Genomic DNA, 17,934 nt, shown 5'->3' with positions numbered 1-17,934 from the left:
ATGTATAATATATAAGAGCTGATCTTATTACTCCTTACTGTTCACCTCGGCAATTTCGTTCTATACGAGACTACTAATATTTGCAAAAGAAGAGCGCGATCAAAAATTAAAATATATTTTATGATCAATATTTACGTTATCTGCGATAGACACATCACATTCCGGACAAGCCAACAATATATTAACGATGTCCTGAAGACCGTGTTCGGCGGCGCACATCAAGGCAGTACTTCCGTCTTCATCCTGCATGTTGAGGTCAGCTCCGCATTCTAGAAGTAATTTCACCACTTCTAATTTACCGTGTGAAACTGCCAACATTAATGTCGTCTGACCATGCTGTAAGCGAAAAAAAAAATTTCAAGTTGATGAACAGAAATAACAGTATTGTAAGATAAACGATATTATTATTTAATAAAGAGACATTCTTGTAACATTTAACATTTTCAAATTATGTTGCATTTTAAAGTATTTTTTTATAAATAGTAAATTATTATTTTTCGAAATATGGATTACCTAAATAATCTCGTTATATAATAAGTCTTAGAAGTAAAAGGGATGGCATACGAAGTCGTGGTGTCTCCTTATATAACACATATTTCTTTAGTTCATAATTTACTTTAAAGTGAATTATCCTATTTTAAAACTTCAGTCATAAATAGTTATGAAAATTATTAATTTGTTATATTTTACATTCTTATGAATAGTTTTTAATTAAAAATATCGAATAAATACATACAATAGAACACCGACAATGCGAATAATCTTTTAATTTGATATTAAGTTACTCTGATATACAACTGCTTAATGGGACTGGAGTGTAGCATTTTAAGGAGTAATATATAGGCAATTCTATGACATCCACGTTTGTTAATTTTATTGAATACAAGGTTACGCAAAAAAAAAAAAAATGTTTTTTTATGCATTTAAAATTTAAAATTTGATATACAAGCCAATATACAAACGCATGATAACTTTTTAATTTTGTGATCTTATTCTGTTATATGGTAATTTTGTTATTATTCAAAAAATAATATTCGTTATGTTATTTATTATTTCTTGTACACAACAAAATATTCAAAATATTTAAACTAACTTTAGCTATTTTTAAAATACATAATAGAAACACCATTATATGGTTGATACGTGGACAATGAATTTTAAGTTTTAACATATATTTTATAAGTTATCCTCGGAGTTTTTTAGCAAAAAATTATTAGCTCAATTTATCAAATTAAGAAAATACTAATAATAATCACAAATAGGTAATAAACTAATAAGTAATAACTATTCTTAATATTTTTAAAAATAAATGTAAAACAAACAATGATCCAAAAAAGTGATTGTTTCTAATGTACCTAATTTAAATAATTAAATTATGTGTGTTGGCTATTGATAATATTTCTATCCCGTGATAATTTTAACACAATATGTCTTATAGCACAGTTAATTTTTAAAAATAATTTTAAGTCGTCTACAAAAAGAAGAAATCTATAGTTATTAGTTAACTGAAGTTCTTTTAATATCATTAATAAATAACAAGGGAGTAAGCACATACTGAAGGAAACGGATGGTACATCAAAAATATCAGATCTTACATCCAGCACATTAGCGAATCGCTTATGTTTACAAATACAAGAGTTAAAGCGCGATAACAAATTTTTTCCAAATGCTTAACTATGCAAGGACCCAATCATCTGTGTAAATTTGAGTGAACTTTAATTTACTCGGACCAGATAAGAGGACGCTAAACACGCATAGCTAACGTATACTCAGCAGATTGTGTTTATTTTCGTCAGTTTACTCAGTTTAACATTTAAAGTGATTCGATCTATAATGAAACTTTAAGGTTAGAATTTTCTCCATGTTCATTGCATGTGAAATTTTTTACGATAATCCAGTTTTTAAGTGAGTTATGATTATTTTTAATTTGCGCTAGACCTATTATACATGCAAAACTTGCTAAACAATTAAACTGTTGTAAACAACTTAAATACAAGCACGGTGTTAACCGTTAAGTTTCATAGTTAGGTCGATCCACTTAAATTTTTAAATTACCAAAGTTAATCGTAATCTGTTGAGCGTAAATTTATCACAATTAATTTAATTAACTCAACCTTTTTGATCATATGACAATCACTAATTTAAAAATATTAATAAATTACATTCATAACATAATAATTAATAAGTAATATAAAAATTGATTTTTCTTTTGACTATTTTTGCTTTTAATTACTTAGTAGGAATGTAAAAATGCACAGTACCTACATATTTTAATATAATAATAATATATAATAGCACTAAATCGACTAATTACGTATCTGTGTTAACATTTTCAAACATCATCATCAATTAATAATAATATGTATTTACAATAAATAATTTTATTTCAATAAAGTAGAACCTCTATTTAAAAAATTTAAAGGTTCTTTAAAAAAAATTGTAAAATAGAATTTTTGTTGAAAAAAAATCTTTTTTATACAACATGCATGAAAATAAAAATACATAATATCAGTAAATAAATAAAAATAAATTTAAATTACCTATATTACTATGTAAATTATAGTTTTTTTTTATTCTATGTGTTCGAAGAACTTTCTGATATCCTGTATTATATTACAATTTTATAGAATATTATTATAAAGAATCTAAAGGTTAAATGTGAATAACACACTTTTAAATTTCGTACTACATTAAGCGTGTCGCACTACACACAATTTTAGGGACTCGTAATAGTATTGAAATATTGATAACCAACTTAATTAAACCCTATAGATTATAGACGATAGTAAAAATTCATAAAAATAAATATTTTTAGAAATTACATAAGAAATAAGAAAGCAAACTGAAATATAGAGCATAATAATATAATTTTTTTTCAGAAATTAAATATTTCGTTTTACTGCGAAATTACAAGAAAAAATATTTAAATAATCCTGTATAAGTATGTATACTAAAGATATTCTGAATATTATGATAGAATAATTTAGTGGACACCAAACCCGCATCTGTTGAATTTGTTTTACCAGCGGCGTAGCCAGGATTTTTTTTTTTGGGGGGGGGGGGGGGGGGCTGATCAATTTTTTACACAGCGGTGCATTAAATACCTATTAGCACGACCGAAGCTATAGAAAACTAACAAAATAAAGATGACAATTTAAAATTAGTAAAATACAATTTAAGACTTTTTGAGTGAATATTGTAGACCATTGAAATAATTTTTAAATTTTATTAACATTTCGGGGCCCTCAGCCCTCCCCCTGGCTACGCCACTGTGTTTTACACAAACGTAAAACATGGCAAAAACTGTTTTACGCGGCCTGTGGGACAATTAATCCTTCTTTATTTACAGACTTACAATAATAGAAATATTGAATTACGCAGTGAAAAAAAAGGCGTTAAAAAAATGTAAAAATTTCGAGGTGAGGCGTTTGCGTGGTTAGTCAGAACGTTAGGATCACTCCGGTGCGCGGCCCGCGAGGGACCACATTATGCACAGTGGAGCGATTGATTGTATACTGTTCAGAGTGTATGACCAATAACCGTTTCAAATGATGAACAAGACAAATTTATAATTTGTAACACGAACTAGTTATTCACTAGTGTCTGCCGTTCGGCTGGGTTGACGTTGACTACTACTAGCGCCTCACGATAGAACAACATCGGTTTGGTCGTATATATACTTGACATATCGGCCCCAGCACAACTAGTGAGAGCCAGATAATCAGATACTTACTTTAGTCATGGAGACAGCTGTTCGGATACCACTCTGTCTTGCGGTGGCGTGTAGTCTCACTACTAACCGGTAGAGCGCATTGCCTTTACCACGGAAGTGACTGATTTTTAAGAGGACGTGACACCCGGCAAATTTTATGCTCTCTCTCTCTCACTCTCTCTCTTATGAGTGCGTAACATAACAAATTTACGCTCAGCAGATCACGCGTAGTTGTAGCTTCGTTAGTTTAAAAATCTATATCTGTGTATTTAAGCGAATCGACCTCTTATGAAACTTGACGGTAAGAACATTATCCGTGTTTGTATGTAAGTTTTTCACAATAATACAATTTTTTAGCAAGTTTTGTGTACATAAAATTTCATAAATACAAACTATCGTAAAAAATCCACATACAAACACAGATAACGTTCTTACCATCAAGTCTCGTAAGACATCGATTCACTCTGATTTTTAAACTAAGGAAGCTACGAGTGATTTGCTGAGAGTAAATTTGGTATGTTATCATGCACTAGCAAAACAGAGACAAGAAATGCCAGTGTTACGTCCTCATCATTTTAGAAGTGCGTGTGAGATGTGTATAGCTTATTGTATGTTTGTATCATAAGTGATCATTAGTGATGTACTGATGTGTAAGATTAACAGTGGAATGCTCTCGCATGGGCCAATGACGCACAATATAATAATTATTTTTTCAAATTAATTTATCGATCTCTTGACAATTGTATATAACTCTAATCTATTTATCAGATACAATTTTTGAAAACATATTTAAATATTAAATTCAACGTGAAATTTACTTGAAAGCGACTTTCTTATATTTTAAAATTTAAAATATATATTTATACAGTGAAATTAAAATTATAGAGATTTAAGTTTAGGTAACTTAAAAATAGTGGAGGGGGTAACTAACAATAATATTATATTTCCACTGAAAAAGGTTTTACTTTGTACGCGATTAGGTATATTGTATACCTATTATGTTGTGAAGTACTAACTTTTTTAGCCTGCAAATTGACATCACCACACTTGAACAGTCTTGTGATGATTTTCATTTCGTCGTCGTTTTTTATGTCAGCCAACGAGACGAGCATGACGCTTGAATAACCTGCGTCATTAGTCAAATTGACATTGCAAACGCCCGTATCCAGTATGGTGGAAACGACGTCGAAGTTTCCGTGGGAAATCGAATAATGCAGTACGGTGTTGCCCTGATAAAATGAAAGCAGTTCAATACAACTCACATTGTAGTGTTTAGACAAAATACAGTATAACATAAATGTTGTGTATATAGCGTATAGTATATACAGGGTTATTCTTTTATCAAACAACACTTATATTATGGTGTTTGTGTATAAATACCACCTAACATACACCTATAACACACAAACACCACCCAAAACCACCCAACATTGGGAGGCTATATCTTGTAAACGGATTAACGAACAATGAAAATTTAAACGTGAAAATTCATTGAAAAATAACCTTTTTAGTTTATGAAATTTGAAGTATAGGTTGTCATTTAAAAATCAAAAGTTGATAATGATTTACCTGATAAAATATTAGGGTGAGAATATTTAAAAAATATATAGTTCTAGAACAAGATGGATCTACAATTTTGAAAAAAAAAAAATTTGAAAAAAGTCAATAGTTTTTGAAATAATGAGTGTTGTTTGATAAAAGAATCACCCTGTATATATATATATACATATATTATACCTATATGATTACGTGATGTATTTCGGAGCGCTGAAAAAAAAAATGAAACACTTGGTGGTTGGAATAATAATATATAAGTCGGTGTGTATGAAAAAAAAAACAAATAATAATAATCAAAATATTATGCTAAAATATGTAAACCACAATTTTTTTCACATACATTTTCCCAACGCAAATAAAAACTAATTGGTAAAGCAGTTCACGTCACCGCGTCGTGACTCGCGATCAACATGATAACAGTTAAATACTGATGTTTATGTTTTTATTGTTCGTATATCGCATATAAGGTAGAAATAATAATATAATATCTATACTTATTAGACGCATGTTAACATTTCACAAGCTTTATTTAACTGGAAATAATTATCTCTACATCGGTTTCATTTGCATATTGCTGTCGGTCATGACGGTTTATTTCTGAGAACCGCAAGAATAAGCGAAAAAATCAATCTTATCCGTTCTAAAAACCACTTGTGAAATTTTATGTAAGTGCCTAAACGTAATTTCTACGTTTTCGGATCCTCGAGTTAGATGTACCTATAAACGTATCTGAATTCTAAAGTCTTACTTGTACGAATTGTATGGAGCAATAGCATATGAAATAATTTATACAGTTAAATGTCTGCGTGAATTTATTTACACTTTACAGTACCTATATGGGTACAAAATTCAGGAAACTCAATTGTATATAAAAATTATTTCGAGAGATTACAACCTATAAGTTGCAATATACATAGGCGTGCGCAGACATTTGGTTCCGGGGGTGCATAGTATAAATTAGGACCCACAATAATTTTGAAAGCCATTATAGGTACAGCAAAATTTATATATATATATATATATAAAATGCACTAAAAATAATTTTTTTTTATTTTATACATTGTAATAAAATAAATATTACATCAAAATATTCTATACAAATCCGATAATATTATCAGCGAACTGAGTAAATCATTTATAGCTTATTAATAACTATAAAAAAAATGTTATATATAATGTTATAGAACACATGATTCTGTTCGAAGGAAATTCTTATTTTTCGTAAAAATAAAAGCATATTAATACTGTTTTATAATACTTGAAAATTTCAAGGTTTAAAATTTACACTTAAATAATAATAATTATTATTATAGGGCCCTTGCTGTTTTGTGTGAAGAGTCCGGGGGTGCCCAGGCACCCCCGGCACCCCCTGTGCGCACGTCTATGGCAATATATGACGCATAATACCGTCAAATAAACGCATATATTATTGTGTGCAAATCTACATAACAGTACAGTACACTTATAAATTATAATTATAGGACTGTGAATTTTAAGTTCTACATATAGGTACTTGAAGTACCTATAATAGTATATTGGCATATTGATTTATTGCATATATGTTCTGGTCTTCAATAAAATATTAAAAACTGCATCAGAAAACATTTTAAGAAAATATTAATAATTATGTTTTGATTAAAAAATAATTTTAATTATTTAAAAATGTTTGATAGATTATAATTAGAGCACGGATTTATATGCATTACAAATCAATCAAATATGCGCTAAAAAATATTAAATATGCATTAAAATGTTAAAATATGCATGGAAAACAAAAAAATTCATTTTTGGAACATTTAATTAATACAATATAATATTATAAAAAAAATTATGGAACAATACTAAAAACACTTTTCTTTATTTTTTCCACTTTCACGGTTTTCAGGTAGCTTTAATCTATATATGAAAAAAGCAATCAATTTATATCAAAAATGTCTCCTAAAATAAATGTACTTACCTATATTTTGATATTTTGATATTAATTGAAATAATCGAAACTATAAAAATATAATTTTTTTTTTCTTATATTATAATTGAAAATAGTACAAATTTAGAAAATTTCTTAAAAAAACATCGAAATATGCTCGAAAAGATGAAATATGCAATTAAAATTGTAAAATAAGCCCTTAAAATAGAAAAATGACGAAATATGCAAAAATATGCACTAACAAAGTTTCATATTTTTAAATCGTTATGTCATGAAACAAATTTTGCGCTCACTGATCAACCAGAATAAATATGCGAATGCATACAAATCCTCGCTCTAATTATAATGCTATAAGATAAAATACCTAACATCGTAAAAAATATATGCTAATATGCTATACACCTACCTAGATAAAATCTAAGTATAATATAATTATATGTATTATAAATTTTTTTTTACACATTAGAACATTAGAATAGCAGCCAAAATGATATCCAATATAAACCAATATTATATTATAATATACTTATGTCTCAGATATGCAAAATACATTTTTTTATTTAGGACAGTCACGCAAAAGTCATGATTTAATCGAATCAGATTCTTATATAATATGTAATGTAGGTATAATGTATTTATGTGCTACTATAATTTCTGAACAAAATTGATCGACAGATATAAAAAAAAATCATTAAATTCACATCACCGTTTATATTATTATTATCACTAACTTATTTTCGATCGCCGTCAGTAACACATCATCTATAGGTACTAAATTCCGATCGATTGGTGGTACAACTTCCCCATTGCAAGTAGTATATATAAGTCTAGATAACAATATCACCATAATATTATATATTTACCGCAGCATCTGTCATGTTGATTATGAATTCCAACAAAATCGGCGAATATGAAGTGAACCAGTTGATGTAATGTTTTACGAGCTGACCACCGCAATCGCTCGAGCTCGTCACCTGTAAGACATTTTTTTTTCTCAAATTAAGACATTTTTACAATCAGATGGTTTCATCAAACCTTGAACCATTCTTCTCGGACAATGTCAATGGCTTGTTTCAATTGGGTCCTGGGCAATAGCGTGGCCGACGTTTTTTTTAGAGAATCGTTGAGTACTTTTAACGCGCCTTTCATTTCTTTGCTAGGATTATCCCTGAATAATATTATATTCAATTAAATTTAAATTCAAATCATACGTTCATGAAATCATAAATTTTTTAATATGTACAAATTTTAAGGAACCTATAAATTATGTCATTTTTATAACGCATTTCTTATAGGTTTTAGAAGGCATAACTATATTTCCTCATTTACAAATAATAAAGATATTTTTAGATTCAATGAAAAGATCACTAATATAAAAAAAATCTGAGTCATTTCAATCTTACAAATTAGTTGGCCAACAATATATGAAATAAAAATATTCTGTAGAATTAAAAAACCTGATTTTTTAAACTATTTGACGTATTTAAATTGACAAAACGATGGTTGATTCAAATAAATCCTCAATCAATTAATTCATAATTTTACCCAAAATATTGATAAAAATACCGCAATTAAATAATAACTTGTATTAATTTATTATTTAAATCAGGTAACAAATGTTGTACTGCTAAATTAATAAACATTTTATAAATACTTATTGTTAAATCGATCCACATTTTTATTGAACACACTGGTATATTTGATTGAGTGATACGTTATATTTTATTGTTATTATTATTATTATTATTATTATTATTATTATTATTGCCAGTGCTCGCAATTATTAGGATTTGAGTAAAGTCAGTATGTGAAAATCATACCAAATTATATGATATAACGACTTCGCGGACTATATTATACTTATGTAAATAATTATTAACTATTAGTGAAATATTCGGAAACTTCTCACTTCCCAATTAAAACCCACTCTGGTCTTTCGTGTTAAAGGTGCCTTCCAACATAAATAACTAATTTTCATTTGTATCATACTCGGGTGGTCTGACTTGGGACGAACAAAATATTAATATATTGGTGAAATAATAATAAATATGCGCATATAAAAAAAATTTAATTCGTTCCATTTAATTCAGGATATTACACTGCAGCACTTTAATCATTTTCTCTACAGAGAGTAATCAAATTAAAATTAAATATTGACATTTTCTTTTGTCAAAATATATTTAAATAATACTTTATATTATTTTGTTGGATCACTTTTAAAATATAACATATAATATATTATGATAGGTACATGATATATTATAATTTATAAGTGTATTGTATTACTTGCGTTTTAATATTTTACAATTAAATTCCGTTTAAAGAAGACTAATTACTTGTACAATTCGTCCCGGATGGGTTGGAAATTCATATCCGACTCTGGAAGCCCATTTTGAAGTTCTGGTGTCGATGGCATTATTTTTTTAGCACTGAAATAAAAAGAAAATGTATGTATTACAATTATTATTAAGCAGTTAAAAAGAGATATGGTATCTGTACTAAAAATCAAATAACAACAACAGATATAATGTTTCAGTTGGAATAATTTAAAAATATAGAAATAACAATCGTTTGTAACGTGTGGATTTTTTCTAAACAACATAAATATATATGTATATAAATTTACCCACGTGGTTATATATATTATAATATATATAACTTTCATAATATCTGTGTTCATAATACATTATCAGTTAACGTTTTGATTTATATACACATAAACACTAGAAATTCGGTTTATCATAATATAAATAATAGGTTTGAACGTTTAAAAAACGTGCGGGAAAAAATAAAACATTTCAAATTACTCCTTGAACGAAAAAAGTGTTATCATGAGTTACGTATTAAATAAATTATTTATGTTATACAGGTAAATACTAAGTACCTAATAATATATATTAACTATATGGTTATAAAATTTGAAACTTTACCTACGTATTCGCAAAACAGTACATTTTTACGAATATAATATAATATTTTTCTGACATTAGGAATGTACGTTTATGACCCATAAAAAAATGCATAAATACAACGTAATATTTATATATTTCAGGAGTTACACACAAGTACATAAAGAAATGTGGAACAATTATTCCACTAGCGACACATGAATGATTCGTGTGGAGCTAAAGAACAGACCAGACAAAAGAAGAAGAAAAGATAAATTTAAAAAAATAACGAATCCAATAAAAGGTATATAAAATAACTTAATAATAATTTAAATAGTTAAATAATTATCTAGATACCCACACCGATCACAATTTTTTTGTTTTTAACAGAACACTCCCGTAAAACGAGGGTAGGCGCAGGTGTTAATATTAGGCCTACACTCGTTTAGTTAATAAAGGCCAAGATAAACAGTAGAAAATACTAATTTATTGAGTCTACTCTTGTATGTGGTATACCATATACCAAGACATTTTTAAGTAGATAGATATAGTCAATCGCATCATCCCTCGCCTTAGATTATGCACAATTTAATATTAATTCACATAAAGGACACGATTAAATTTGATAGTATGGTCAATATTCTTGTACATTAGTGCACATTTTACAAAAATAGAGCATTTGTTAAATCGGTAAATATGATTATTGCATTATACGGTGTTCGTATTATTCAACGAGCAATATTCTATAACGAGACCTACACGGTATACAATATATATTATTGCTAATGCATTATACCCACATACATGAGTACATGACAAAAGACATTATTAAACAGCTATAAACGTAGAATTTTTCCGTGTCGACACCATCTTTGTAAACACAGAACATCATAATTTATATTAAATTTTGTAACAATCGGTTTATTAAACAGCACTTTTTTCCTCTCTTGGGTACCTACTATATAAACCTGTATACCTAATTGCTCTGTGACGAACGCGTATATCATGCAGTCATATTTTATACCATTTGTACAAATGCACAATGCACTATCATATGAACTTTCAAAATATCAGGAAACTATGATGCAAACAGTATAATTATTCGTCATGTTGTTTTGTTATTATTATTGTTATTTATTACTACGTATTTTATTACAAAGAAAATATAATCGATGAAAACACTAAAAACTGTTAGCCCTCTCGTTGGCTCTAGCGGTATTTTTATTATATTACAGCATAATCATCATCTTTGGTGGCCAAATACTGCTATGTGAAAACGTCCTGTAGTAAACTTATAAGTATATTGCACAAATGTATACATTTATATATATATATATATATTATAGTCGCATATAAATACCGTACGGAACATAAAAAAATGACCCCAATTCAACAGTAAAATGAATATTTCTACGGATTAACGTATCGTCGTATTATTGGGTATCTACAGCCAATTTAAATTATTTTACGACACTGACAGCGAGTATAGGCACTTAAAAAAGGAAGGCCTGTAGCGGTCGTTGCAGTATAAAGAATAATATTACATTTGCATTGTGAATCAGGCTATAGCCCAACATTTTACCATACTACCTTGGATTTCATAGGTCAACAAAGCATCATTTAAGTCGTTCATAAATGATATAATATTATCGTGTATACACGGTAGTGTACAATTATTTGACAAATCACATATTTATTTTTTCGATAACGCTGTTAGACTTATTACTTAAGTACTTATAGTACTAGCTTTAGCATTTAAGCAGTGGATACTAGATAGTAGATGGACTGAGCAATTATTTGTATATACACACATAGCGATTTCATCGAACATAATATTAAAAAGTATTTATGGATAATCTTAGGTCTAAATTGTTTAATGCAATCATATAATTGGATAAAAAATAAAATAATTTTAAGAGTTTTTAAATAAATTTTAAGTATTCACGACTAGTCTGCAATTATTTCGATTTATTAAATAGGTAATTACCTATACTCCTGCGGCCCTGCCTGACGACCAGTATATTATATAATACAATTTTAATTTTTAGCCCATGAGAGGTTAACTATCAAATAGGTATACATAATACGATTTAAATATGTTACGAAAGTAGACAATTATGATAACAATAAATTAAGTTACATTTGTTGGTATGAAACATAATAAAAGCTTTCATCAGTATATATATTTATTATTTTTATGTATGAGAAAATATACAAATCTCGATAAATCCTTTTTATATCATCATATAATAGTCGCCAAATAAGATTATTCGTATGTATGTTGGCTAATGAGAAATATATATATTTAGACTTAAGATGGAGAAAATAAAAAAGTGTTTTTCGCGGGTACCTATATACTTTCTTATACGCCTGTATGTTTTACTTATTTCTTTGACATCATTTATATTTCTTAGCACTTAGCTTGTTTTTAAACTCAGTGGTTGGTAAGAATATTATACATTAATAAATGCAAGAAAAAGTAAGATTTACTACTTTTTTCTAAAAATTTATTTAAATATATTCAAACTGTTTACAACAAAAACGATGAGAAATAAAGATGTCTCTACTATAATATTTAGAATAATAACTTGTACTAAACACGAAACAGTGATTAAAAAAAAAAATTCAATTAAGTAGATTATGAATTTCATCCACATTCAATCGATGTATATTTGAACTATTATAGATTTAAAATAAATGAATATATTATGATTGTATACTATATACTAAAATACATAAGAAAATGCATATACAATAAAAAAAAAAAGAAATTAACAGTTAAAAAAGTATTTTTTGTAATGAATTTTAATTGATTTTTATATCCAGACATTAATTATAATCAAAGATGGGTTTAACAGTATACAAATAAATGACAAAAAAACGGAGAATTCGCTTTACTATATTTTAATGTATAAAATATACATATTATATAGGTAGGCAAGTTTCAAGTGTAGGTACCTCGTTATTGAGTAGGTCACTGAAATACGAGTAGATGCTTTAAACTTGAATTTAATGATAATTCGTTATATATGAAATAGATATTTTTGCCGTAAACAATGAATATCGCAAATATAATTTTAATATAATATATTAAAAGCCAAAAGGTATAATTATTGTATAAGTCAATACCAACAAAATAGTTTGAATAAGTCTGTTTGGTATGAATAATAACTAAAAATGAGTCTTAATATTTTTTTTAAATTTCATAATGAATGGGAAAAAAATTATTCGCTTAAATATATTTTGGCGATAAGATTCAAATTTCTTAATTCTAAACTCGTATTCTTGAAATTGAAATATGATAAATATTTTTAAAAGACACGTTGACACGATAACAGTGATATACTTACCTATTTTTACTATTTTTATCAATCGAATTGTTGTATTTGCAATTAGTTGGGCTACTATATTACGTTCATCTAAACATTAAATATACTTAACTACTTCGAAATTAAACTTGAAAATATTAAATATATTATTAAAATCTTCAAAAAAATATTCCTCTTAGGAATATGAATAATTAAATAGGCGTTTATTAAAAAAGAGAAAATCATAAAATGGTAACGATATAAAATAGTTATAATTAAAATCATTATTTTTCAAAAATATTTTTAAATGATACCTATAATAGTATCAATTTTAAATTATATTTATTTTAATTTGTGTTTTAAACAAAATGTAGATAAAGTAAGGCATTATGCTTAAATAAATGTAATTATTCAACTAATATTTTATATAGTACATTAGTACTGTCCACAATTCTTCGTATTTTTTTAAACTTTTTTTTGCGTTTTCGACTCAGTTAATTGTAACGTAAAGGTAAAGCAACATTTTCGATTTATTGTTGTTGAGATAAGAGGAGGAAGACAAACGCTATAGTTAACGACTTCGCACGCTTGATGGCAGATGGACCCTATATTGAGTATTGGACCATTATATTATTTGTTAAAGGAGTGGTAATTAAACATTTTTTTTTCCTCAAAATTGACTTAGTACTTTTACAATCCGGAACTCTTAAACTCTAATTTTATCCAACCGGAACGCGATTTCAGTGCGTTCCGGTACATATCAAACACTGAAGTAAAATTGAAACAAATAAGTTATGTACTTATGTAGGTATATGATGTTTCATATTACAATAGTAAAATTTATTGTACTGTACAAATTTATTTACAATAATATGAATATATGGGTAGTTAATAAATAATAATACAATAATGATGTCATCAATATTAAATCGTATAAATATAATCAATAATAATCATATAACACTCAAAACGAAGTGCTCAAAATATATCAATTCATATGCATAATATGCAATGTTTTTCGGAATCTGTCGTAATTTTTTTGATATATCATAGATACACGCACTACGTACAATACGATAAAAAATACTCGTCAAGACGATATTAATGTTCTATAAATGCCATGCATTTCATATTTAATTGTGCAATTTTTATTGAGTGCATCTAGGAAATCAAAATTTTTTTCAAAAATTATTAATGAATACACCTGACTGTATATGACAAAAAACAGAAATGATGTTAATATGGGTAATCCAAGATGAAAATACACCTTATTGAACTCGACGACTTGAGGCAATTGCTTATTGTGTTCTAGCAATTACTAAAACAAATAAATAAACTCAAAAGTAATTTAGAGTTATTGTTGTATCGTGTAAACATATTGTTAGAGTAAAACATATTTGAAGGTTATTCTGAAAGGCCGCGACAATCGATACAAAAGAAACTAAATTAATAATCATATATAACAAGCATTATATTATGATATACATATATAATATTATATATACTATATGTCTATGTACATTGTAGATATTGCAATATGCGCCAAGAATAAGGAAGGTTACATTCTCAATAGAAATATGAAAAATAAAATATTAAATAAAGTACATAATATATTATTGCGTAAAAATAATTCGTTTTCACGATAAAATTATTGATTATTGAGATAGGTTAGACTGGATTGAACACTCGATCATAATATTGCAATATTATAGTGAGTAAAATTCACCGGGGGCTAAGTTGGGCGGATTATCAGATACGGGATATTACTGACTTAAACCAACTTAAAAAAAAATCGTAACTTTATTACCTTAAAAACGTTTGAATTTTAAATACCTACTAATAAATATTTTAAAATACAACGAAAACTCATTGAAACGTCACTATACGAGTATTAGGTAACCAAAATGTGTTTTCAATGAAGTATAATATTATGGTATATTGGTATAAACATAAAATTATAAAAAAATGAAGTGTTGTAAGCAGTTAGGGTGAAGAGCGATGGTATTAAGAGGAAAACTTAATTATGTATAGACAGAAAATTTAAATAATTAAATGTATTGTAATTGAAATTAATAGTCAATAATATGTTTTTGAAATTTAAGTTAAAAACATATGGTTAACTAAACAGTGATTGGTAATGATAAATCACATTGAGTCAGGATTGAATTTCATGAGTAAATATTATAAGTTATTATAATAAAGTATTATTATTTTTTATTTTTTTACTCGTATTTTTCCAAGTATATATGGAAAGTTAATAATATATAACATTAAATTACATTATTTTTTAGTATTATAAGTATTTATCGTTTTATACAGAAAATTCTTTTATTAAACAGAATACCCTTTGATATTATGCAAAATTCCCTTTAATAATTCAAGCATTTGATTATATTATTACTTTATTTAGCTATTATTGCATAAATGATAAATATTATACACATTTTTAATTTGTGTTTCCCACGAGGACGCTTGTCACGATGTCAAGGTGAAATCGTGACGTCAATTATTGTCTATTGATATATTTATAAATGTATTTATTTAATTATGATATTAATACACCTACCTTGTATGATTGTTGATGATAAATTAAATTATTTGTCACACTTAAGTTTAATTGAGGGAACGTAAGCTGCGAGTTCATTACTCATTATACTTTTAACTTGTAAGTGTAAAAATAGGTGGTATACTGGTATATACCACCTTGATTGAAACAGTATATTTGTCAATAATTTTTGTTAAATCTTTAGACTTTTTAATAGATTTTAAAATTTTTTGTCAGAAAAAATCACTGATTCTATGATATGGGAATTATATAGCATGATATCCATCCTTTAAATTACTTTAGTTTAATGTTTAAAGTTAGCACAAAACATGCATTTTCGTGTTTGTAAACGCAATATGAAATAATATTATGCCCAATGAGAAAAAATAGTTCATTTGTATCAATATGAGACAATTTTTGAATATAACTGTCCTATACTTATTTTGGAATGTTGCAAGAGGGGGGGGGGGCAGCATAGTCCAGCCTCTAAGTTGGATGATATTCAGGGCTTTGGGTTCGTAGAAAAAAATAAGAACATTGGTTACATACAACTTATACATAACTAATATAACACAATGTATGTAACATAACTAACATAACTGATCAAATTTGTAAAAATTGTAAAACAGAAGCGTATGAAATCTTAGCACTAATAATAAGTAATCATTTTTTTTTTTTTGAAAGTGTCCGTATAAATAGCTTACTAAAAATTTAAATGATCAAGTAGTAATGTTCAAGGATTGTAACAAGGCAGGTAGTTAAAATTTTAGACGATCGTAAAATTAAGTATTTTGAGTAGGTATAACTTATATTACGAGTATGTATTAAATTGTACCTTTAAATTGTACAACGCTTTTGACATTTTTCATTCAATAAATTTAATAGTTAATTGTATAATAAAATAAAGAATAAAGAATAGTATAATAAAATATTATGGTTACCTAACCTTGTATTCTATTTTCTGGTATTTTTTTTATATTAAGCCTCACATAGGACTTATTTATTCAAGCGATTTAAAATTGAAACACATTTGAGGATTTTTCTATGATGCAGATAGCTCATAGAAAGTATTTCACAAATGATTTATTGTGGGTAACACTCTATAACACATATAGAACTGATCATATTTTATTATTTTTCATTAATTTTATAGAAACGTAACGATGCAGGTAGCATTTGGGAGATTGTATTTATGAAGTTTTTTTTCCAAATCTAGGGACCTAAAAACTCAAAATAATAAATTTGGCACACATAGGAGGGTTTTTCTCGTCAGTGACGATAATATGTTGTTTTTTTTTTTAAATAATATTTTTAACTTATAAAGTCTAAAAACATAAAATAAACTTATTTAACATTTCAAATATTTTCATAATTTTTAAATGTTGTCGTTAAAATTAAATACATACTTACTTGAATTTCAACAATAACAGAATAGGTATATAGGTAACTCATTCAATGATAAATTAACCAAGATAAAATATAACCCATTGATTAGAAAATATAGAACTAATTAATATTTAATTTATATATTATAATATTTAATTAATATTAATTAAAAAAAATAAAACTAAAAATGTACCTGCAAGCCTTGAAGTTTTAGAGGTTTATATAATATCATGTTATAATTTTTTTGGCATTGAACTAAGAATTTTTTTTTACTTTGATCAGATTTCTTGAAATTTTATTTTACTAGGTACGATAAAAATGAAAAAAAAACCTACAAAAATTGATTGAGTTAAGTATTTTAATTTTTTTCGTTCATAAATATATTTAAATATTTACTTCAAGTATATTTAAATAGGTAATATAAGTCTCTTTTGTTTCTAGAATATGATTGTTTTCATTATATGAAGACAATTATTCAAAAAATTTATTGGTCACATTCATAATTTATTGGGAATTTGAGATTAATGTATAATTTTATATTCTACTTATGTGTTTGAAACAACACATACATGATTACGTAACATTGCCGTTTAAATTCAAAGCAAAACGAT

General features: G+C 26.7%; 1 protein-coding gene across 1 annotated transcript in view; it reads right to left on the bottom strand.

The window, feature by feature from the left end:
* Window positions 1-17,934, bottom strand: part of Kank (KN motif and ankyrin repeat domain-containing protein 2 kank) — a 55,717-nt gene that overhangs the window by 738 nt on the left and 37,045 nt on the right. Inside the window, exons 8-12 of the mRNA XM_089215896.1 lie at window positions 9,533-9,625; window positions 8,232-8,364; window positions 8,060-8,170; window positions 4,729-4,941; window positions 136-336 (exon numbers count right to left, since the gene is read on the bottom strand). Coding sequence (XP_089072022.1) covers window positions 136-336; window positions 4,729-4,941; window positions 8,060-8,170; window positions 8,232-8,364; window positions 9,533-9,625 — 751 coding nt within the window. The remainder of the gene's footprint in view (window positions 1-135; window positions 337-4,728; window positions 4,942-8,059; window positions 8,171-8,231; window positions 8,365-9,532; window positions 9,626-17,934) is intronic.

This window comes from Diuraphis noxia, unplaced genomic scaffold (genome assembly GCF_037042655.1).
Source record: "Diuraphis noxia isolate RWA-SAM2 unplaced genomic scaffold, SU_Dnox_SAM2 contig0001, whole genome shotgun sequence".
NCBI classification, from domain to species: Eukaryota; Metazoa; Arthropoda; class Insecta; order Hemiptera; family Aphididae; genus Diuraphis; species Diuraphis noxia.
Note: the sequence above shows the minus strand (reverse complement) of the source record. Positions and strands in the feature narration are given on the sequence as shown.